The 22,477-nt window shown below is 57.6% G+C and overlaps 1 protein-coding gene across 10 annotated transcripts in view; it reads left to right on the top strand.

Annotated features, from left to right (window-relative positions):
• The window catches only part of SEC16A (SEC16 homolog A, endoplasmic reticulum export factor), a 35,144-nt gene extending 12,695 nt beyond the window's left edge, over window positions 1–22,449 (top strand). For 2 of the 10 annotated variants that reach the window (XR_014247811.1, XR_014247816.1), the window contains exons 4-32: window positions 1,613–1,710; window positions 3,339–3,465; window positions 3,942–4,152; window positions 4,308–4,482; window positions 5,459–5,601; window positions 6,227–6,288; window positions 6,395–6,533; window positions 6,951–7,187; window positions 8,261–8,358; window positions 9,238–9,319; window positions 9,507–9,624; window positions 9,783–9,894; window positions 10,034–10,139; window positions 10,826–10,966; window positions 11,863–11,976; window positions 12,156–12,348; window positions 12,832–13,077; window positions 13,570–13,652; window positions 14,577–14,732; window positions 16,239–16,319; window positions 16,515–16,571; window positions 16,702–16,813; window positions 17,223–17,360; window positions 17,624–17,718; window positions 18,283–18,357; window positions 18,861–18,920; window positions 19,835–19,912; window positions 20,508–20,774; window positions 20,879–22,449. Coding sequence is in view for 4 of the 10 variants with exons in the window: in XM_082403495.1 (XP_082259621.1) it covers window positions 1,613–1,710; window positions 3,339–3,465; window positions 3,942–4,152; window positions 4,308–4,482; window positions 5,459–5,601; window positions 6,227–6,288; window positions 6,395–6,533; window positions 6,951–7,187; window positions 8,261–8,358; window positions 9,238–9,319; window positions 9,507–9,624; window positions 9,783–9,894; window positions 10,034–10,139; window positions 10,826–10,966; window positions 11,863–11,976; window positions 12,156–12,348; window positions 12,832–13,077; window positions 13,570–13,652; window positions 14,577–14,732; window positions 16,239–16,319; window positions 16,515–16,571; window positions 16,702–16,813; window positions 17,223–17,360; window positions 17,624–17,718; window positions 18,283–18,357; window positions 18,861–18,920; window positions 19,835–19,912; window positions 20,879–20,944 (3,403 nt within the window). In the remaining 6 variants the exon portion in view is untranslated. The remainder of the gene's footprint in view (window positions 1–1,612; window positions 1,711–3,338; window positions 3,466–3,941; window positions 4,153–4,307; window positions 4,483–5,458; window positions 5,602–6,226; window positions 6,289–6,394; window positions 6,534–6,950; window positions 7,188–8,260; window positions 8,359–9,237; window positions 9,320–9,506; window positions 9,625–9,782; window positions 9,895–10,033; window positions 10,140–10,825; window positions 10,967–11,862; window positions 11,977–12,155; window positions 12,349–12,831; window positions 13,078–13,569; window positions 13,653–14,576; window positions 14,733–16,238; window positions 16,320–16,514; window positions 16,572–16,701; window positions 16,814–17,222; window positions 17,361–17,623; window positions 17,719–18,282; window positions 18,358–18,860; window positions 18,921–19,834; window positions 19,913–20,507; window positions 20,775–20,878) is intronic. The other 8 variants (XR_014247812.1, XR_014247814.1, XR_014247815.1 and 5 more) reach the window with 8 other exon arrangements.
• Window positions 22,450–22,477: the final 28 nt, after the last annotated feature.

Here is a 22,477-nt window from a genome sequence, read left to right as displayed (position 1 = left end):
TCCCCTGACAGAGCTCCTCTCAGTTTTGCGATCACAGATGAGGCATTTCGAAAGAGCCTTGGCATCGTGCCTTCAGCTGAGTAAAAGCTTAGGCAGGCCACAGTCCTCCCCCCAAGGGGCATCGGGGGCTCAGAAGGAAGCGCGGGGCTGCAGAGCCCGCCCGCCGTGGCTCCTCCCACGCCCCGGGCCCTCGTCTCACCGGGCCGGGTTTGCCATGAGGGTGCAAGGCTCCTTCGGCTTGTAATAGAGTCTGGGCGCGAGTGAAGACTGCGTCCACGCACCACCTTTCAAAATCGGGGCTGCTTTTGCTGCTTCCCGCGTCTTCAGTAGCTCGCCTGGAGACGAGGCCCTGCCTCTGTGAGCCGGCCCGTCCAGCTGGCCCCCCTCCGTCGCTGGGAGGGATGCGCTGAGCCGCTGGGCCCGGCGCTCTGGGAGGTGAGACTGGAGTCCCAGTGGGCGTTCTGATTCGGGGAGAGCAGCGGGCAGGTGTTTTCTAGAAGCCCTGAGAGGTGAGGGAGGATGGAGGCAGGGGCCGGGGCACACCTTGCTCTGCCGCTTGTCGCCTGCAGGCCAGGTCGGGTTACCTGGCAGGGGTTTGTCGCCGTGTCCTCACCACTCACCGCTCACTCGTGGAGGGAGAGCAGCCCCTCCCCTCTCCTGCCCTGTGCGTGTGTGCACACGTGTGTGCAGGCCTGCGTGGCCGTGCTGAGCATCAGCATGTTGTGCTTGTGCCTGGTGTGGTCACATCCCGGCAGGAGGGGAGAACGAGCCTTGGGTTTCTGCGGTGGCGTCTCTCCTGACGGGTGACCGGGGCTGGAGAGGGCAGCGGGGTGGGCGTGCTCTGGCTATGCCCTTGGTCAGGTCACTTTTCTGGAGCCCCCGGTGGTGGGTGCAGGCGGTGCACTGGAGCGCTCCCCCGAGGGCCCCCGCCCAGCGGGTGCTGCCCCTGTGGTGGTGGGGGGGGCCGGACACTTCTCAGGGGCAGCTGCACCCCCAGGAGTGAGCCATTCCCCAGGGGTACACGGAGTCACAGTTTAGAAATCAGAAGTGCCGTCAAGTCCTCCCAAGGATCTTCCTGCCTCGGAAGGCCTGATACCTGCCTGTCCTGCTCAGGGTCGGCAGCACGGCTGGGCCTGTGAAGCCAGCCTTGGTCGGGCCCGTGTCGTGAGTCCCGGGCAGTCCGCTGGAAGGGGCCGAGGGCCCTTCTCCCCACTCAGGACACACGGGGCGCGGTCTGTGTAGAGGGTGTTGCAGTCGGCGCTAGCTTGGTTTTGATAGCTCAGTGCTTTTTGCTTCTGCTAAGCATGATATCCAAAACGTGAGACCCTGCTTTTAAGCATTGGCTTTATAGCATGCAGCACTGAGCATGCGAGAAGAGCTAGTTCTTTTATGCTGAACAGCACTTAAATAGTTATTTCAACAGATAAATTTTAATTTGCTGTATGGTAGGGAATCCTGTAATCTTATCGTTGTTACTGGTTCGGATCTCCTGATCAGAATTTTTTCACAACCGAGGTGCTCTGATGAATGCCTGTTGCTCTGGGTGTAATTTGTGTCCCACTTTAAGAAGCAGGTAATTTGTTTTTTAACAGCACTGTGTGTTTTTTTTTAGGCAAGGGTATCCTGAAGGTTACTATAATTCCAAAAGTGGATGGAGCAGTCAGAGTGACTACTATGCAAATTATTATTCCAGCCAGTACGATTATGGAGGTATGTTCAGGCGTTTTCATCGGTCGATGGCCAGCAGATGCGTGTTCAGACCGTTCGTGCAGCCGGGTGCAGAGTGGCGCACTGTGGGATTTCTTAGGAAACCTTCCCTTTTAGTAGTCTTATGATCTTAGCTCAGAGCCAAAGTAATTGAAAGTAGTCTGTGTCTAGGAATAATTATATTGCTATTTTTCATTAAGAAATTACATCTTAATTGTAACATTGTGTCTGTATCGTATTAGTAGTTTTCTTTGATTTTCCAGCAAAGCATAATTATCAGTAGTTCTAGAGTGTGTGACTTGTCCATATGTGGCTGTTTAAATTGATTAAAATCAGTAAAATGAGGGACCGGCTGCTCACTGCAGTGGCCAGGTGTGATGTGCTCCACGTGTGGCCAGAGCCCCCGCATCACACAGGGCAGGCGCAGGACGCGCCGGGTGCCACCGCTGTCTGGCAGTGTTTGCGTCTTGGCATGTGTCCCCTGCCTGGCTGTGGCCCTCGCTGTCCCAACATGGCTACCAACTTCTGCGTCCACCGGGCTCTTCCTCCACTTTTGTATTTGCACTGCTTCATGCATAATTCTGCACGTGCTTGCTCAAAGTGGTGTATCTGGTTTGCTTATAACGTTAACATGCTTTTTTTTCCCCTGCGTTTGCTTTATTTATTTATTTATTTATTTATGTTTGGCTGCGTTGGGTCTTTGTTGTTGCCCGCGGGCTTTCTCTAGTTGCGGTGAGCAGGGGCTACTCTTCGTTGTGGCGAGCAGACGCTACTCCTCGTTGCGGTGCGCGGGCTTCTCATTGTGGTGGCTTCTCTTGTTGCAGAGCATGGGCTCTAGGCGCGTGGGCTTCATTAGTTGCGATGTGTGGGCTCAGTAGTTGTGGCACGCAGGCTTCAGTAGTTGTGGCTCGCGGGCTCTAGAGCACAGCCTCAGTAGTTGTGGTGCACGGGCTTAGTTGCTCCGCGGCATGTAGGATCTTCCCGGACCAGGGCTCGAACCCGTGTCCCCTGCATTGGCAGGCGGATTTGTCCCCTGCATTGGCGGGTGGATTCTTAACCATTGTGCCACCAGGGAAGTCCCTGAATGTGCTTTTTTAAAGTAATCTAGTTTTGAGAATATTTTTAAATTTTTGTTTATTTTTTATTCAAGTACAGTTGTTTTACAAGGTTGTGCTAATCTCTGCTGTACAGCAAAGTGACTCAGTTATGCACACATATACATTCTGTTTTCATACTCTTTTCCATTATGGTTTATCCCAGGAGATTGGATATGGTTCCCTGTGCTCTACAGTAGGACCTTGTTGTTTATCCGTTGAGAGTATTTCCTAAAGCTCTTTGGATCACATTAGAGAAAAGAGATATGAATAAAAAAAAAATTTTTTTTTTTCTTTTTAATCACGTGTGTTGAGAGAAAAACTGTCAGTGGCTGTTAGGTATCACAGTACAGGCAAGACACGGCCGGGTCCTCTGGAACAGTTAACGTTCCCTGGGGTCGTGCTGATTTTCGGGAGGAAAGTTTGGTTGCTCTCTGAGGCTGAAAGCATTCTTCAGTCCTGGGGTGGCCTGGTTTTGTGACGGCCAGAGGGGTGTCTTTTGCACATTGTACTGACGCATTAATCTCTCGCCTGCAGATCCAGGTCACTGGGATCGGTACCAGTATGGTTCTCGGTCCAGGGACCCCCGCACCTACGACCGGAGGTGCTGGTACGATGCTGAGTACGATCCGTACAGGAAGGAAAGCTACGCTTATGGGGACAGGTCGGTAGAGGAGATTTTGATGAGGAGGGCGGGTCGTGAGTCAGCCTTGCTTCCGTGTCTGTGCCCTCGGGTCTTTGTAATGCACTCGAGAGCTACGGTTGTGTCTGGCTTCCCGGGGAGCGGTCACTGCTGGGAGGAGGAGGGTGAACTGACCCTCCCGGTGGTTCTCTCTTTGGGCTCGTGGAGGAGAACCGGCCTCAGAACCAGCGCCGCAAGTCAGTTCATCCTCCTCGGGTCCGGGCGAGGGGTGACCACCTCAGACGGACCCCCAGCCTGCCTCTCTAACCTCAGGCGGGGCCTGAACTTGGCCTGGGGATGCAGCGACTCCACTTGAGGGTGGGCTCTGACGAGCGCCGTCCTTAGGGTCAGGACGCGGGGCAGCGGGGAACTGGAGGGGCTCACCACCGTGTGGCACGTGAGCCTGGGCCCCGGAGGCCCTCTCCCCGAGCCCGGCCTCTGCCCCGCTGCCTCCCCAGGCCTGAGAAATACGATGACCACTGGCGGTACGACCCCCGCTTCACCGGGAGTTTTGACGACGAGCCTGAGCCCCACGGGGACCCTTACGGGGAGGAGGCGGACCGGCGGAGCGAGCACAGCGAGCGCTCAGTGCAGAGCCTGCGCAGCAGCTTCAGCTCCCGCTCCCGCCAGGTGGGTGGCCGGCCGGGCCCCGGGTCCCGCTCCCGCCAGGTGGGCGGCCGGCCGGGCGGGGGGCGGGGGGCCGGGCCCAGGGTCCCGCTCCCGCCAGGTGGGCGGCCGGCCGGGCCCTGGGTTCTGGGGGCCGCCCGGGGTCCCGCCGCAGGCATGGCAAAGAGGCTTCACCTGTTTGCTCTGTGCTTTCTAAGAGTCAGGTGTACAGAGGTCACAACGTGACTGCTGGGCCCTACGAGGCGCCCCCTCCACCGGGCTCCTTCCACGGCGATTACGCCTACGGACCCTACGGCGGCGATTTCCACGGCACCCCAGGCTTCCCGGAGTACGGCTACCCTTCTGAGGCCGGCTGGCCCTCCGTGGAGCAAGGTGTGTGTGTGGCGAGGCCCTGCGTGCCCCCAGGGGCACACCCGGGGCGGCGTCCCGAGCCTGGGATGGGAAAGAGGGAGGGACTGAGTCGTCACCAGGGTGGGAATTGGCGATGGCCTGGCCTGGGCATCCCTGCCGAGCAAGGGCACTCTGCCGCCGCGTGCCCGTCCTGAGGGGCAGCGCTTGCCATGCTGGGCTGCTGGTGCCCCTTGGGCTGCAGTTTGGCTCACAGGCCTGGGAGCTGCCCGGCCTGTCGATCGTGTCCGCTTCAGTGTGGCTCTGACCTCAGGCTCCCCTGCCATGTCCCCTTGGGCAGGGCCTCAGTGTAGCCCTGGTGCCGACCATACGGGGACATGGATCTTGGAGGGAAACCTGAAAAACTCCAGTTCGTACGCTTATCACACAGACCACATTCTCGATTTGCCTTTGAGATATTTGGTCAAATGCTGTTTCTTGGAAAACTGCAAGTATGTGAAGTTTTAGAACGTGACAGTATAAAATATAAAATAATGGACTTTCTTAAAGCGTTATTTGATTAAAAATTTCACCTCCCGTTTGGCTTGAGGTGTTTCACTCTTGGTCATTTTCCTTGCTGCTCCCTCCGATGCCCATGGTCTGAGGCCGAGGCCGTGAGGAGCGCTCAGGGTGCAGGGGCGCTGAGGGGCCACCTGAGCGGCAGGAAACACGAGCGCTGCTTTCTGTAAACAGTGCGTCCTGGTGGTTTTTAAAGGAGCCTTTTCATTTTAGAGGAGAGTATTCTCACTTTTAACGATTAGAACGTTTTTCTGATGTATGTTTAGGTTCTATTTTTTAATAGGATATTTAACAATTATTAACTACAGTTGAAAGTCAGTTCGTCTTGATAATCTGTGATTCCAGCTGCATGGGCATCTTGAAAAGCTCAGCTGTTGATTTAGTTCAGAAGCATTAAAAAGTGATATACTGGTTGTTTCTTTCTCATTTTATTTAAATGTAGCTCCATCGAGACCAACTTCTCCTGAGAAATTCTCAGTGCCTCATATCTGTGCCAGGTTTGGTCCTGGGGGTCAGCTCATCAAAGTGATTCCAAATCTGCCTTCAGAAGGACAGCCTGCGTTGGTTGAAATTCACAGCATGGAGGTAATTCCACAGGGAGAAGTTGCACGTCGCCCTTTAGGTCACACGAGCTTTGCAGTTTGTCATCTTCAACTTGTGTGCCCTTGTCTGAAAAAACAAGCTTGGGAAATGTTTATTTCCGTGAATCTTCAATTCGTAGATTGTTTCAATTCTGCTTGATCATCTTTTTCCTCTCGGAAGTCAGCATTTTAAGAATCTGCTCTGGGTGTTGTGTTAGACTTGGTTTTATTGTACGTTCCTTTTCTATCTTTATTTGAATCTCTGATTTTGGAGTGAGGACGCTGTCCGTGCTCATTTTACTGGTGATTCTGGAGAGTGGGCAGAGGTGCCTCCTGATCTCGGGGGGCTGGTGCAGGGCGCCCTGCTCCGTGCCCTGGCAGGCCTCTTCCATTGCGTGTACCCAGGCCCTGCCTCAGAGTTGGGGGGGTGGGTCTCACTGCTTAAACAAAGTTTGAAAGTCACTGTTGTGAAACTAGACGCCCCTACTCCGTGATGGAGGCTTTGCCTCCCCACTTGGAGGGACAGGCCGTCCTGAGGATGGCGTCCGTTACTCTGTCTGCTGATGTAGCCAAGCGGGGCGTTGACCTGCCTGCCCCCGTGAACAGCGCTCTCTCTGTCCCCACCTCAGACCTTGCTGCAGCACACGCCGGAGCAGGAGGAGATGCGGGCGTTCCCGGGGCCTCTTGGCAAGTACGTGCCCCACGAAAGCGGCCGCGGTGCCTGTCCGCCGGCGGTGCCGAGCGCGGCCTCGCAGATGCAGTGGCTGCTGTTCACCGAGTGTGTGTTCTTTTTGCAGAGATGACACCCATAAAGTGGATGTTATTAATTTTGCACAGAGCAAAGCTACAAACTGTTTACAGGATGAAAATTTAATTGACAAAGAGTCCGCGAGTCTTCTTTGGAGCTTTATTGTTCTGTTATGCAGACAGAACGGGGTATGTGTCTCCTTCCTTGTAGAGCTGCTCTTCTCGTAGGCCTCTAGTCCCGGGAGCCCTCAGCACCCCGAGGAGGGTTAGGCAGGATCTCTGTACCAGGCTGTACCGTCCAGGGGCTCCCCCAGGACGAGTGTCTCGGCCGTGATTTGGGGACGCGGGAGCCAAGCAGGGTGCGTGGTTTGGGGTGAAGGGAGGTTTCGGCTCCCCGTCGGCGGCCTGTCCAGTGCGTGCGGTCTGCCCGCCTCGCTCGCGGCCGAGTCGGGAGCGGCTCTGTGCCGAGGTGGTCGAAGTCGCTCACCTGCGGAGGCCCTTTCTGGGCCTCCCCCGACCAGGACCGGGGCTGTCCTGTCGCTCCCGCAGGAGGGTGCTGTTTGTGGTTAAGCCTGTCTCCCTTCCTGCCCCTGCTGCCCCTCGCAGACCGTGGTGGGCACAGACATCGCGGAACTCTTGTTACGAGACCACCGAACCGTGTGGCTTCCTGGGAAGTCACCCAGTGAGGCCAACCTGATTGATTTCACTCACGAGCCTGCGGCGCAAGTGGAGGAGGAGTCCGGGGAGGCCCAGCTCTCGTTTCTCACCGACAGTCAGGCCGCCACCACCCTTGAAAAAGACACGGAGCGGTTCCGAGAGCTGCTGCTCTACGGCCGGAAGAAGGTGAGCGGCCCGAGCTCGGGCGCGGGGCGGGGGGCAGGGCCCGCTCTCGGGGCGCCAGCGTCTAGAGCGGCACGCGCTGCCGGGGTCTTGTTCTGCAAAGACTGTCTGGCACCTCGTGTGTCGCGTCTCTGAAGGTGTGAACAGTGGCTTCTCCAGCGCTGCTGGTGTCAGAGACGTGCAGGTTCCGTTTTCAGGCATCTGACAGACACGCGGACTGAGCTCAGGCTGCACCCCTGCTGTGTGCAGTGTGTCTCGGGGTAAACACGTGCGCGACACAGAGGCAGCGCGTCCTCACGCAGTTAGGGTGAGCTCACCGCGCCACCGCGAGTGGGTGCTGGGCACAGCCCGGGCCCGGGTGGGGAGCGCCCTGGGGACACGCCCGGGGTTTGCTCCGTGGGGCACCTGGTGGTGCAGCCGGGCGCGGGGCGTGCACAGTTGGAGCGCCTGCTGGGCTCTGGCAGCGGGAGTCTGGCGGGCCCAGAGTTTTTGGCACTTTTATGTCATGATAGACTCAGAAAACTCGTATTTGGTGAGTAAATGATCTTAATGTGGTCATTTTACAGCTAATTGAAATCGTCTGATCTGTTACATTTAATTACCATTTCTCTGTTGCAATATGTCTGCTTCCTGGTCAGAAGTTTTCTAAGTTGTGGCCCAGATCATTTTGGATACAGGGAGGCTGAAGTAATTAAGGCCCTGTTGGTGCTGAGCACAGGCCCTCGGGGCCCAGGGGTCCCCCTGGCCTTTCTCGTGGCGGAGACGATAGGTGGGAGAAGGCGGTGCTGCCTCTCCGCTGCGCCTGGCTCTGACGGTGCGCTTGTCCTCCGTGCTGCTGAGGAAAGCGGGGCACCTGCACGGAGACCGCCCCCCGCAGGGACTCCGCGGCGAGCGCGAACGGTGGAGCTCGCCCGCTCTTCTGTTTCTGAACTGGGAACGTGTGTGTTGGAGCCTTTGGGCCGTTTGCTTTCTCATCTGCGGTTGAGCCCTCTCCTCCTTCCTGGCCGTGCGTGACGACACACGCTCCGCTGCTCCTGTTGTTCTCAGAGGTCAGAGAACCTCTCGATGCTTTGCAGGATGCTTTAGAGTCCGCGATGAAGAACGGCTTGTGGGGTCACGCCCTGTTACTTGCCAGCAAGATGGACAGCCGGACACACGCCAGAGTCATGACCAGGTGAGGAGTCCGGGCGTGCCTGCAGGCGGGGCTCCGGGCCTCGTCAGCTTTGGGAAGCCCCCGGTCCCCATGCTCTTGTCACAGGAAGCTGGGGAGTCCCGTCGGCCACCCATGGTTGTGGGCTTGCTGGGCCCTCTTCCTCGGGCTGTGTTGCTAAAGGATTTAAATTTTTTTTGTTAACTTCAGGCTTTTTTTTTTTTTTTTTTTTTTTAAATTAATTAATTTATTTTGGTTGCATTGGGTCTTCGTTGCTGCACGTGGGCTTTCTCTAGTTGCGGCAAGCGGGACTACTCTTCGTTGCAATGCGCGGGCTTCTCATTGCGGTGGCTTCTCTTGTTGTGGAGCACGGGCTCTAGGTGCATGGGCTTCAGTAGTTGTGGCACGTGGGCTCAGTAGTTGTGGCTCACAGGCTCTAGAGTGCAGGCTCAGTAGCTGTGGAACACGGGCTTAGTTGCTCCGCGGCACGTGGGATCTTCCCAGACCAGGGCTCGAACCCGTGTCCCCTGCATTGGCAGGCGGATTCTTAACCACTGCACCACCAGGGAAGCCCAACTTCAGGCTTTTTAATTCTATAAAATCTCAGCGGGGAATTCCCTGGCAGTCCAGTGGTTAGGGCTGTGCGCTTCCACTGCCAGGGGCCCCGGTTCAATCCCTGGTCCGGGAACTAAGACCCCACATGCCGCGCAGTGTGACCCAAAAAAAAAAAAAAAAAAAATCTGCATCCTTATAGCCTTTTAAAAACATTGCAGTGTGTACACTTGGCTCAGGTCAAGCGTCAAGCCAGTCACCAAAGCGTCTGAGATGAGACCAGACTAGTTTTTCGTGTCCTGTTTATTGAACCAGGCTGAGTTAAGGCTTTCTCTGTTCGCGTCTGCCCAGGTTCGCCAACAGCCTTCCGATCAACGACCCTCTGCAGACGGTCTACCAGCTGATGTCCGGGCGGATGCCAGCCGCGTCCACGGTCAGTATGGGGGTCCTCACGGCAGCCGCCGCGGCTCAGCCGTCTGTTCAGAGCCCGCTCCCGGGAGGGCTCACCTCCCAGGCCACGAGGCCAGCGTTTCCGTCCTGCTCCTGGGGCTTGAGCACTGCGGAGTTAAGACGGCAGTGTGTTCCAAGGATGAGGGTTTTCTGCTTGTCTCTGGTTTCAGTGTTGTGGAGATGAGAAGTGGGGAGACTGGCGGCCACACCTGGCCATGGTTTTGTCCAACCTGAACAACAACGTGGACGTGGAAGCCCGGACGATGGCCACGATGGGGGACACTCTGGGTAGGTCAGACGCCGACACAGAAGGCGGGCCTGGGGCTGCCGTCAGATGCTCGGGACCCCGAGACTGTCCCTCCGTCTGGGGTCTCTCTGGTGTCTCTGAGCGCTCTGATCTCCGGGAGACCCTGTGACCGAGGCCTGCCTGCTTTATGTACCTTCAGCCTCGAGAGGACTCCTTGATGCTGCACACTTCTGCTACCTCGTGGCCCAGGTTGGATTTGGGGTTTATACCAAGAAAACCACAAAGCTTGTTTTAATTGGATCAAACCACAGGTGAGGAATTGCATAGGTATAGTGGCATCCGTTTCCCTTAGAAAGGAAAGCCCCTCCCATGGCTAACCCAGACCGGCGCGTGGAGCGCTGGCGCTTCGGTGACCCGCTCAAAGGTGACAGCCGCTCATGTCCTCCACAGTTTGCCGTTTTTGAAGTTCGCGACCAACGAAGCTATTCAGAGGACAGAAGCCTATGAGTACGCTCAGTCCCTGGGGGCGCAGACCTGCTCCTTACCCAGCTTCCAGGTGGGTGGGGCCCCACGGCTCCAGCTCTGACGGGGTCTGGGGGGAGTGGGTGCTGACAAGACCGCAGTCGTTTAGGGGTTTTATTCAAAAAACGTAAAGAGCAATGAAGTGTTTTTGGAAATCTCGAGGAGATGTTTCATCTGTAATGTTGGAGAATTAAAGCTTGCTGAATTGAGAATCTTGTTAGTATTTTGGTTCTTAATGTTTTAAGTATTAAAAGCTTTTAGTTAGTGTTTGGTTTCAAGTACTTCTCTATCAGCTGTGGACCATGTTTTGGGAGGGTGGTATCCGACCGGGACTGTGCGTGTGTGTCTGAAACGGGGCAGAGCATCGGTGCCAACAGAGCACGGTGACTGCGCTGGCGGCTCCCGAGAGGCGGTCTTCACGGGGTGCGTGCGCGTGGTGGCGCCTCGTGGTCACTCCGTGGTCACTTGGTGGTCGAGAGCCCTGACGGCTGTGTTAAGGGTGTTGAAGAGAGAAAGTGAGTTTCTCAGAAGCTTACAGTAGTTTACTCTGATGTGAAGTAGCGCAGGGAACGGGCCTGGCTCGGCTGTGGGCAGGTGCTGGGGGCGCACAGGAGGGCTGCGAACGTCCAGGGTAGCGTCAGCCTGTGGAGGGCCCGGGTGACGCTAGGGACCGGGAGGGGGCCTGTAGCACCGCTCAGCTCGCCCGTCTGTCTGTCTCAGGTGTTTAAGTTCATCTACTGCTGCCGCCTGGCTGAGATGGGGCTTGCCACGCAGGCCTTCCACTACTGCGAGGTGATCGCCAGGAGCGTCCTGGCGCAGCCCCACAGACACTCGCCGGTGCTGCTCAGCCAGCTGCTTCAGGTAACGTCTTCCTCGATGCCGCTGCCCCCGCGCGGCACGTGGGACCACGTGGGGCCACGTGGTCACGCGGTGCTCGTGACCAGAGGGCGCTCGGGACTGCCTGCTCGGCCGAGTTAAGATCCTGCGTGTTCTCGGGCAGGTAGTTGGTGTTTTGCAGTCCAGCACAGGGGCCCTTGGGGCGTCTCGTGCAGAGACTTGGAGGTGAGCCTGGGCGTGAGAAGGACCTCGCCTGCAGGAGGCCCGTGTCTCGAGGCGTCCTCGCCTCGCGCTTAGCGCTGTGAGGTTCCGGGAGCCGCAGCCTGGGGTGGGTCCCGGCTGCGGCCCCGCGGCCCCAGGTTCTCGCTCCGGAAGACGGAGACCGTGTGACTGCCCTCCCACCGGCGCCTGGCACCAGGGGGGCCGCGCCAGTACGCTCCTCTCCTGCCGGAGCTTCGTTTTTGGAATGCGTTCATGTGGTACCAAAAATGTTTTTATTACGGGAACTTCTGGACACGTGCAGAAACAGGGTAATTCAAGAACCTGTTTCCACCTGGCAGCTTCAGCAGTTAGCGCGAGGTCAGGCTTGTTTGGCGCGTGCCCGCCTGCCGCCCCCCAGAGCGTGAGCGTGGCCGGGGCGGTTGGCATCTCGGGGAGTGGAGCCCAGCAGAGGCAGGCTCAGCCCCCGCGGGTCTGGATGCCGCGGGCTCGGCGGGCCGGCGCGGTGGGCGTGGTGGGCGCTCGCGCTCCCGGCGGTCAGGGACGGGCCACGTGAGCCGCCTCAGGAAGGTCCCTGCAGCGAGGAGGGCTGCGTCTCGGATGCTGCAGGTGCGCTTGCTCCACGTCCCAGTGGGTTTTGAAGACACGGTTTGGCCGCTGTCGCCTGTGGGAGCGGGGTCTTCATCTTCGTGTGTTTCCAGGTCGCCTCCCAGTTGCGCCTCTTTGACCCTCAGCTGAAGGAGAAGCCGGAGGAGGAGGCCGCCGCGGAGCCTGCCTGGCTGGTCCAGCTGCGGCTCGTCGAGCAGCGGGTCAAGGTGCGCTGGGCTCCGGGCGTGGGGCCCGACGGGGAGCCACGTGCGCGCCGGAGGTGGCGGGCGTGAGCAGCTCAGCTCTCGCGGCGCCCAGTGCCCGGGAGGGGAAGGTGCCCCTGGAGCAGAGCGGGTCCGCGGCGTCGGCGGCCGGCGTGCAGACGCCTGAGGTCCTTCTCCCTCAGGAGGGCACCGCAGCGTGGAGTCTGGACAGAGCCTTCCCCCAGCGCTGTCCCAGCTCGCCGCGCTCCGAGATGGGGCCGTGTGACGGCCCAGCGCCCGCCCAGCTGGCGAGCCTGGGCACCGACAACCCGCTGCTGGCGCCGCCTGTGCCCGGCGCTGACCACGTGGGCCAGGACGTGCAGCTGCTGCCCTCAGGTGAGCCCGCGCCACCCTGGGCACCTGCTTCTGAACGTGGAGCGCCCCTGTCTTGCTGCCCAGAGAGTCGGGGCCGTCTGTCCCACTGCCTCGGCCCTCTGCTTCCTCTTTGTCCCCCCTCCCTTGGTGAGCCCACTGGGTCTCGCGGCTTTAAAGGTCTGGCTGAGTGGGAGGGCAGTGCAGGAGGGTGGGGGGGACTCAGTGAAGGCAGAGGCGGCCCTGGGCCAGGCGGCTGCTCGCTGGGCTGTGTCGGGGTCGCGCTGCGGCTTAGAGCCCGCGCCCCGTGCTGTGCCGAGTGAGGTCCTGCCCTCGGCCCTGAAAAGTGTGTGTCCCGCTTCCCTAAACCAGTGGCAGCCCGGCAGCTTCAGCCTTTGTGCTTGGACGGTTGGTTCCTTGGCCCTCGATGAAGGAAACGTGCCCGGCGGAAGTCACTGGAGTGAGCACATAACCTCAGGCTTTCTCTTCTCCGCCGTCTCCCTGCAGCTCCACTGACGCTCCCCGATGGTCAGCCGGCCTTCCCCGCCAGGGTGCTGGTGTTCCCAGCGCCACCGCCGGCGGGCCCTGTCGAGCCGGGACCTGGCTGTGGACCCCCAGGGGCTGCACTTGGCTTTCAAGAGCCCTCTGGGCCTGATCCTGTGGCTCCGTACCCAGGGCCTGGCCTGCCGTCTGGCGCACCATCCCTCCAAGAGACTGAACATCTGCTCCCGGAGGCCAGGAGCCAGGACGCAGGTGGGTCTGCGAGGTGCCGTCTGGAGAGCAGAGCTAAATTGGCTTTGGCGTTGAAGGAGCTCACTGGTAGGAGAGACTTAAGTCATTCAAACTTGGAGCAAAGTACGTTCCTTAGTGTATACCAAAAGTTCTAGAAGCTGATTGAAGATCAGTGACTTGACCTCTTGTTGGGACGTGAGGTGGGAGTGGGTGTCCAGGGCGTGGCCGGGGGGTGCCCGCCTGCAGCCTTTGTGAACGCACTGGGGAGGCCGTGACCCTCCTTCTGGAGGGTGGTCTTGTCCCTGACCATCTGTCTCCTTGGACGGCCTGGCTTGAAAAGAGAAGCTATTTTCACATGTTTAGGAGCATTCCATTCGTGGTTTGTGACGCCCACATGGGGAGGCACGGCAGGAGGAGCTGGGGTGTCCCCACCGCGTCTCTTGGCCACGCCCACTCCCTCTGCTGTGGCCTTAGTGACGCCGGGGTCACGGGAGCTCTCATTTCCCTTGACAGGAATGATGCCACAAGAGGCACCCGGCAGAAACGCGCTGTCGGAGCTAGGAGAAGAGGATTTTGGTGGAAGATTTGCTAATGTGGTACTTTCCCACTTCTTTTTTGTTTTTTAAGCTATTTTTCATGAACTCCACTGAATAAGTACTCAAACTCTTTGTTCTTAAGTTGTAAGATAATACTTAAAATTATCAGATTATCTTTTGAATCATTTCTTAAAGAGAAAACTTGAATCCTTAAAATGTGAAGAGCTGGTGAAAACATTAATAGGGGAAAAGATAATTTAATAGTGTAAAAGTCGGTATTTTAAGGAGAAGAAATGCTCATCTACAATGAAACTACCTTGTCAATTTTAACTTTTCTAAAATGGAAAACTTCCCTGATTTCTGCATCTCTTTCTACAATAGGAATCGTAAAATTTTCAGTGGTTTTCTTAAAATCAAGATTCATTTTATCAGACATGCTCAATATAAATACCACCTCGGTGTGCTGTGATCCCAGTGATGGGGGGTAGGAGGATAAACGCTTTTATATAAACTGCATTCTGGAAGCTTCTTTACAGATACCCTGCTCTTTTTGGGCATCCCATCAGCAGGCGATTGCTGTAGTTTAAACTCTCCTTATGTGTTCCACCGTTAAAATATTCTGTCCCTGTGAAAGTAAAAATGAGAGTTTAACTGTATTGAAAACAGAGTCTCAACCCAGGGATAAATGTTTTTTAAAATGTTTCTATCTTTTAAAATGCCCACTGCCACCCCCCCTAACCAGTCTTCTCCTCGGTGCTCATACGTATCCCATCTGCTCCAGCCCGAATCCGCATCGTGAGTGCTGTGACGCTCCTAGAAAACGTTGCCCTTAAGCCCAGTCGGCCCCGGGGAAGCGGGGGGCCGCTCTCACCAGCCCCTCCTTGCCTGGCTCTGCTCACCGTAGTGACGTAGCCTCTCGGTAAAGTCTTAAGGGCTCCTGGGGAGGCGCCCCCGGTGAGCCTGCTCCGTGTTACCTTGGGACAGGGCTCCTCAAGGACGTCACAGGGCTCCGAGTCATCTCCGGGCTGGGGGAGCGCTGGCTCAGGGGCCCTGCAGCCGCCTCCGCCTCTGCCTCTGACGCCCGCGCCCGACGTGAAGAGACCTGTCCAGGCAGCCAAGGAGACCAAGGAGCCTAAGAAGGTGACTCACAGCCCCCAGCTGGGCGGGGCCGGGGGCTGGGCAGGGGCTCGGCTCCGCTGTCCTCAGGCTGAGGCGAGGAGAAGGAATGTGTCTCTGTTTAAATCAAGCCAAGCGTGTTCTTGAGGGGCAGTAAGCGTGTGGTGAAGCGCGAGTGTTTCTGTGTCCATGTCCACGTGTAAGCCCGCCAGCTCAGAGCTGGAGCCGTGCCTGCCTCCCGGACGCCCGTGGGTCCAGGGCCCGTCCACACCCGCCCCAGAGGGTGGCCTCTGCGCTGACCTCTGTCACCACTGCTCGGGTTCGGCTGTTCCCGAACTTCACGTGAAGGAGGTGCCTTCTTGTCATCGTTGTGTAGTGATGTCGATGGTGCGCGTACGCCGTGGTTTTATGTGTCCTTTCTCCCAGTGCAGGACATTTGTGGGTTTTTTTAGTTTGGGATTATTAGGAATAAAGCCACGTGAGCGTTCTCGTCTGTGTCTTTGGGTGGCAGGTGCACTTGTTTCCCTTGGGTGTGTCCCGAGGTCACAGGACAGCTGTGCGTGTGGCTTTAGCACGTCCCGCCAGCCTGTCCTCCTCAGTGGTTCACCAGGCGGCCCTTCCAGCAGCCCCGTCCTCGCCCCGGGGGCTGCGTTGTCAGCCATTCCGCTGGGCTTTAGTGACACTTTGTTGTGGGTTCGTGTGCTTCTTCTCCCTCCCCGTCCTCATCTGTGTGGGGCTGGCTCAGGTCTCCTCCCGTCCTTCGTGGGGTCCTCAGAGGTCGGCAGGCGTCGTTGCATGTTGTGGACGCAGGTTCTGCCGGATGCGCGTGTGTGCACACCTTCTCCAGCCTGTGGGTGGCTTTTAACGGCTACTGTCTTATGTAAACACAAGTGTGATTCAAAACATGCACGAGCCATGAGGTAGAGCAGGACCTTCAGACGGGGTGTGACGTGCAGGGGACTGCTCCCCACCCAGCACAGGGCCATCCACTCTGCCGCAGATTCAGAGAAACGGGTGAGGGGGTGTGGAGTTGCTGCTGCCTTTTGTGGTAGACGTCAAGTGCAGCGTATGAAGAATAGAGTAAATGTCCCTGAAGCCTAACCTCTGCCAGCCTCGGAGCACGAGGGCCTCTTCTTGGAGCCCACACGGACTCCCCAGCCGTCGCCACTCCTGCGGGGGGATGTCTCAGGCTGCTCCTTTGTTGGCATTCAGACATGAAAAGCTCCAAGAGGCAAGCTGTTGTTCTAATTTTTTTTTAAGTGTGGTAAAGTATACAGAAAACTTACCACTTTAACTGTTGTCAGTGCCTGGCTCTGGGGCCTCCAGCACACTGTCGTGCACCCGTCCCGGGATGTCTCAGCTTCCCAGACTGAAGCGCTGCCGCCCACCCGGCCCGACACCCGCTTCCCGGCTCTGTGGCTCTGCCGCCTGCAGGCGCGCGGGTCGCACAGGCTTGGCGGCCCCTGTGTGTTGGGCTTGTGGCGCTCAGCGCCACGTCCTCAGGGTGGTTCTGGTGGTTTTTGTGTTCAGAGCAGCGAGTCCTGGTTCTCTCGTTGGCTGCCTGTGAAGAAGAGGACAGAAGCTTACTTGCCAGACGACAAGAACAAATCGGTGCGTCCTGCCGGGTGGGCCCGGGGGGGCCGGTGGGTCCCACAGTGGCGTGTCCGCCCGCCCGCCTGTCTGCGAGGAGTGACTCGGCTCCGGAGCGGACCTGAGCCGGCGCCTCGGAAGCAGTCAGATCCTGATTTCTGATGCTGTCTGGCTCTTGCCACTGAGTTCTCTTTTTACCTTTCACGATCGTGGCAGATCGTCTGGGATGAAAAGAAGAACCGCTGGGTGGACACGAACGAGCCGGAGGAGGAGGTGAGCCGGGGTCCAGGCGCTCGCGGTGGCCGGGCGGGGAGCCCCGCCGTGGGCAGGGGCCTCCGCCTGCAGGGGTCCCCGTGGGCTCTGGCTCGGCGCGCAGACCCCGCAGTGGTCTTTCCCTCTGCAGAAGAAGGCTCCGCCCCCACCTCCAACATCCCTTCCCAAGGCTCTGCAAGCCGCCCAGCCTGGCCCTGGAGGGCCCCCCAGACCCGCTGTGAACATGTATTCTAGAAAAGCAGGTAACGACGGCCAACCAGAAATGAGAGTTCGCTTGGGTAATTTATTTGTCCCACGGACGGGCCAGAGTTCAGCGATGATAACGTGCCCGTGAGGTGGTAGTTTGTTTCCCACCAGGAGGAGGACTGGTTTTCTGAGGATGAGTCCCCGGCGGGTGGGGGCCCAGCTCTCTAGAGAGCTCAGCGTTCCTGGGCGGACCGTCGTATCACTGGGGAGCTAAGGGCGGAGCGGATGCGATCGGCCGCGCCGTGGTGTGAAGTGGGACCCCTCCCCCGGGCAGAAGCCCAGCAAGTGTGCCCCAGGAGGGGCCCCCTTCCGGGCCCGGCCGCCCCCGGGAGCGGAAGCCTGGCCCGGTGCACTCCGGCCACCAGGAGGACGGCGGGGTGACCTTGCTCCCTGTCCCCGTGGCAGCCCGAGCCCGAGCGCGCTACGTGGACGTCTTGAACCCGGGGGGCCCCCAGCGGAGCGAGCCAGCCCTTGCTCCCGCGGACTTCTTTGCGCCACTGGCCCCACTTCCGATTCCCACACACCTGTTCGGACCAAACCCAGGTAGGCAGCACGGGAGCAGCTGTGTGTGTGCAGCTTCTGGCCTTGGCCTCTCTGAGAGCCTCTGGCCTTAATCCTCTTGTAAGAAGAACTAACTACTCACCCACACGCAGAGCGCAGAGGGCCGAGGTTCCCCTGTGCGTGTCTGCGGACTTGTTTCCCTCGGCCTGCCTGAGGACCGGGTGCAGCTCTCCCCTGGGACTCTTCCCTCTGGGCCCCTGAGACGGGGGCACGAGTGACCACCTCCCCCACTGTCCCCTTCACAGATGCAGAGGAAGCACCGCCCGCCGAGGGGGCTGGCAGGGAAGGGCAGGCACCGACGGGGGGGCCAGCCAAGCCAGAGCCCACCTTGGAGCCCAAGGTGAGCGGTGCCGTGGGCCCAGGCCGGGGGTCAGGCAGTGGGAATTTGCCTCCTGCCCCGACCCGAGAGGCGGGCCTGACCTTCTCCAGAGTCTTGTGTACACAGAGCTTACGGTGTGGGTCACACGCGCGTTACCTAGTAATTTTGTCTTGCTGAACTTTTTACGGTCAAGAGGGTTTTTTTTGAATGATTATAATGTGTATGTGCAACGCAGTCGTTCAGAGTTTGATCTCTGAGGTTGGATGGACCTGGATTTCAGCCCTGGTTCTCCAGTAATTAGCTTTTTAAAGGCGGGGGGTCGCTCAGCGCCTCTGAGCCTCAGCGTCCTGCCCTGTGGACGGGCCGACGAGAGCGCGGATCGCAGGGCCGCGGTGGGGCTCGCGGCAGGCGCTCAGTAAGGATGCGCCGCGGGTGTTGGAATAGCAGGTCCACGCGGAGCCCTTTCACGACCCCTCAGCAGGAGCGCCCCGTGGGGTGGAGCGGGCCGTCCCGGGTGGTCCTGCCTCGCTGGGTGCCTCCGACGCACGGGCTTTGCAGCAGCTGGCCTCCCTGCTGTCCCGGCAGGTGCTCAGTTCTGCAGCGTCGCTCCCTGGACCTGAGCGCCCACCCTCCGGAGCAGACGGTTCCCAGGGAGGAGAGGTAAACGGCGCCCGATGAGCGCGTCTGCTGAAGGTCTGGGCTGAGGAAGCTCGTTTTATCGTCCAGATGGCTTCTTCCTTTAAAACGAAGTTAATGGGTCGGAAAAGGGCAGCTTAGAAACTTTCTAGAACTCAGAAAGCGTTGTGTTCCTTAAAAAAGTCACGCTTGCTTCCGCAGGGTTGTCTGGGAGCTCTGGCTAGAGTGAGGGGTAGCGTGTGTGTTCGTCAGCCGGGCTCGCCCCTCTCCCGGGCTCTGCTGTCCTCGGTCCCTCGGGGGGCCCAGGCCTGGGCACACCTCCCTCCCCGCAACCAGGGGTCGTTTCCAGTAAAAACTGTACATGAAAATAGGAGTTTCAGGCTAACTCTGGCTTTTTTTCCTATCGAGCTGTACTGATTCTAACAGCGTCATAAAGCTCTTTGGAATTAAACTGCCAGCTTGGAGCAGTGACATGCATGTTGATTTTTGTTATTTGTCTGTATCTGTGTGTTCTTGCTGTTTTGTAGCTTTCGCGCTGTAGTTCACTGAGCTCGTTATCACGTGAAGTGAGCCAGCATTTTCACCAGGTACCTGTGGCTGGCCGTGTGCACTAGACATGGACCGGAACGGGGTTGTCTGTCTTTCCTTTGCGATCGCTACGCTGGTCGGTCATCGTGCCCCTGGCCACTGACATTACTTGTCACCTCCCAGCCATCACATGCCTGAGGATGCAGTGTTCCTTTCTTTAGAAGTTTTTAAAGGGTGGTGTTGAATAGCCAGACACATCAACAATCGAACCGACCCCAAGAAGCTTGTAGTGAACCGACACGTTCTGTGGTTGTGCTCTTTCTGAATTGGTTTTTTCAAGTGACTAGCCATAGGCATAGCCTCAGAGTGTGTGTGAGTGTGTGTGTGTGTGTGTGTGTCAGAAGCCCACCTGGGTCAGGATGCTCTCATTTGAAAGAGAGAATTCTGTTTTCTGATCAAGCACGAGAAGGTTTATTTTAGGCAAGCAGAGTGAGGCAGTGACAGCTGTCCGGGGTCACTCTGTGTGGGAAATAAAGGAATACTTCATCTTCTCTGCGTATTGGGGCACTAAGCTTTTCCCTCGGCTTGGCAGAAAGGCTTCATGTGACTTGTTTTATTTGTGAAATAAAACGCTGGATTTTGTAGCTGGACACTTGAGGTCTAAAGTAATCAAAAGTACCTACTAAGGGCTCACACTGACACTGAGCGCCCGCTCGGAGCTCCGTGCCACCTCGTGTGCATGCTCTGGTTCTAAAGCATCATACTCTGCATGTTGCTTTGGTTTTTACCATTTTTCTATGAACCATTAAATAATTAAATACAGTGTTGCAAGAAGTATCTTTGACCAGCTTCTGTGGCACATTTGAAAGTACTGATATTATAAATCCTTCCTCAGAAGTAGTGCCTGTAGTTGCACATGAAGCAAGCCGCCGTGCACTGCTAGTTGTTGAGGTGAACTCTCTGTGCTTCTCAGGCTCCCGGCGCTCACGCCCCTGCAGGGGGCCCTCCCGGGGCAGCGGTGCCCTTCTACAACCCTGCTCAGTTTGCACAAGTAAGTGCCCCTGCTGTCTCCCCGGGGCGGGTGGGAGCAGAGGCGGGGCTCCCCCGGCGAGACCCTGACTCGCCCGCTCGCCCCCTCCCGGCTCTGCCGCCGCCCTGGGTGGGGATGCCCCCGCCGCGCTCGGGGCCCCGCCGGCTCTTGCTGACACTGCTGTGGGGTGGGCCTGACTCCCTCCCCCATGCTGGCCTTGGCCTCCCTTCACCTGGTAGCTCGTGACCTTCAGGCCGGGAAGGTCGTGAATGCCTCCTTTTATTTCTCTCCCTCCCAGGCTCTGGCCTGTGGAGGACGGACTGGCCGCCAGTCTGGGGAGCGCAGCGGGGGCAGAGGTCTGCGGGGAGGTCTTGGCTTTCGGGATGCAGAGCCTCACCTGACCCCGGCCTGTCCCAAGGCAGACCTGCCCTCACCGCCTCGTGTCCCCGGCCTCGGGCTTCCTCGGGGGGCGGGCCTTCCTGCCCCCTGCACCTTTCCCTCATCCCCCGCTGCCATCTGCTTCTCCATTCCACGATTTGGTAGTTGTTTTCTTCTCTCCTGTAACCTTCGTCTTGTAGTTTATGCCTTTACAGAAACTCCTTGACTTTCATTTCAGTTGGCATTTTCGCGGGAGCAGGAGGAAGCGCCTGCGTTCTGCCCACGGCCTTCCCCTGGGCGCTCCCTTGCACCCCTCAGTGGCAGGCCAGGCCACGTTCTCCCTGGGCTCTTTAGACACCCAGCTGTTGGAATCAGCCTCACCCCACCACCCTAACCAAGCTGCAGGCACCTTTAAAGGGAATGCCAAGATGTGCTACTGACTTGGTCCGTGACCGTGGGCTTGCAGAGCAAAATGGACAGAACATGCCTGTTTGCTGAGAGAACGGTCTGTTCTGGCTTGTTCCACAGACCTGCTGATCGTTCCCCAAGGGGCCCCCCCCGCCGTCGGGGACGGGCGTGCCGAGCTCAGTGCCGTCCCTGTCGTTTCAGGCCTCTGCTGCCTCGGGAAGTTCAAGGATGGGAAGGATTGGCCAGAGGAAGTACCCAGCATATTGAGCTAGAATGGTCCCTGTCCTGGATTGGCATTTGGAACCCTGAAGTGATTATTCCACCAAGAGCTCAGACTGATTGCCTGCGACTCCCGTCTGTTCCCAAATGGAGACGGATGCAGTGATTCAGAAGTGATTTATGAAGTGTCGCCAACATTAATGCCACACCTTCAGGAAGCTGGATGAAAAGAGGGAATCTGTGACTTACTAGAATCTTCCACCTGAAGGAATGATTTAAGGATCCAACATTCACAGTCATTTGAGGATGTTAGACTAAGTGAAGCTGGAAACATCTTGGCTACGGGAGGACTTTGCTTTTCAGTAACTTAAGGCATCTCTCAAAACCTAACGGTGAATTATTGCCAGATAAATCCCAGGGGTCCTTTAAGACGCTGAAAGGAAACAGTGCACCTTTGACTCAGAGAGGAACGCAGCCAGGGGTGCACGTCCAGAGGTGGTCAGCCCCCACCTCGCGTTGTTGAACCTGGAAGGATGCTTCGTCTCAAAGGAAACACGGGCTTCATTTAGCAACAGTACCGTTAGGTTTCGAGAGCGGCCTTCGCTGCTGACGTGTGTTTATCTCCTGTAGCAAAGATGTGTCCAGCCCTGCGTAATTTCCTGTGGGTTCACTAGGACCATGACGCTTCCACGCAGCCGGAGGGACTGGCTCTGCTGTCAGGAGGGGCAGCTCCGTCGCTGGGACGGAGCCACTGGGGCCTCGTGCTCTGACGTGACTGATCCGAGTTAATAAACCAGCGTCACAACTGTGACTGATAAGTTTGGTTTGGATTTTTCTCTGTGGACCAGCTGAGGCCGTGTGTTCTGGCCTGCCGTCACGGTGCAGTCCAGTTGTCTGGCTTTCCTCTCACCATTGTGTCATTTAAGGAGTTGGTAACATCTTGAAGAAAGCGGCTTAAAGTAATTTCTTGTCAGAAGCTCTGGAATCTGATCTTTCTGCACCGAGACCTTCCGCGGCTAATACGCTGACTCGGCCTGTGAACCTGCACAGGAAGACCTCCTCCTGGTGGACTCAGCTTTAAGGCTTCATCGACTGTTCTTAAAACTGTTCACTTTCTTCTTCAGTCTAAGGAAAAGATTTAAATATTTTAAAAAATCATTAGGAAATAATTTCTGTAGAACGCTGGGGGAACACGGTTTGTTGGGGCTTTAGTCCAAGGGTAGGGCTTGTGTGAGGGTGGGGTCCGCGCGGGGCGCTCTGGGCCACCTGCCGTCTAGGAAGGACTCACAGAACGGTTTCCAGAATGTTTCACTGATTCGTCCCTTTGGGAGAGGCCAACCTTGTCGACGGGCAGTCTCTCGCGTCCCAGGGTCAGCGCTCGGTGCAGTTCCTGGGCCGAGACCCACCTGGCGCCCTCGGCTTCCTCCTCAGCCCTGCCGGTCGTTCTCTGTGTTTGACTGCCAGCGACTTTTGATTCAAGAAGCTTCCTCTGAGGCGGGAGCTGCTATTTTTCCTAAATGTACATTGTTAAATAAAATATTTTGCGCTCTCAAGCCCTTTCACCATGTCTCCTTTTGTTGA

The sequence above is a fragment of the Balaenoptera borealis genome, assembly GCF_965194805.1.
Source record: "Balaenoptera borealis genome assembly, chromosome: 8".
Classification (NCBI taxonomy): Eukaryota; Metazoa; Chordata; class Mammalia; order Artiodactyla; family Balaenopteridae; genus Balaenoptera; species Balaenoptera borealis.
Note: the sequence above shows the minus strand (reverse complement) of the source record. Positions and strands in the feature narration are given on the sequence as shown.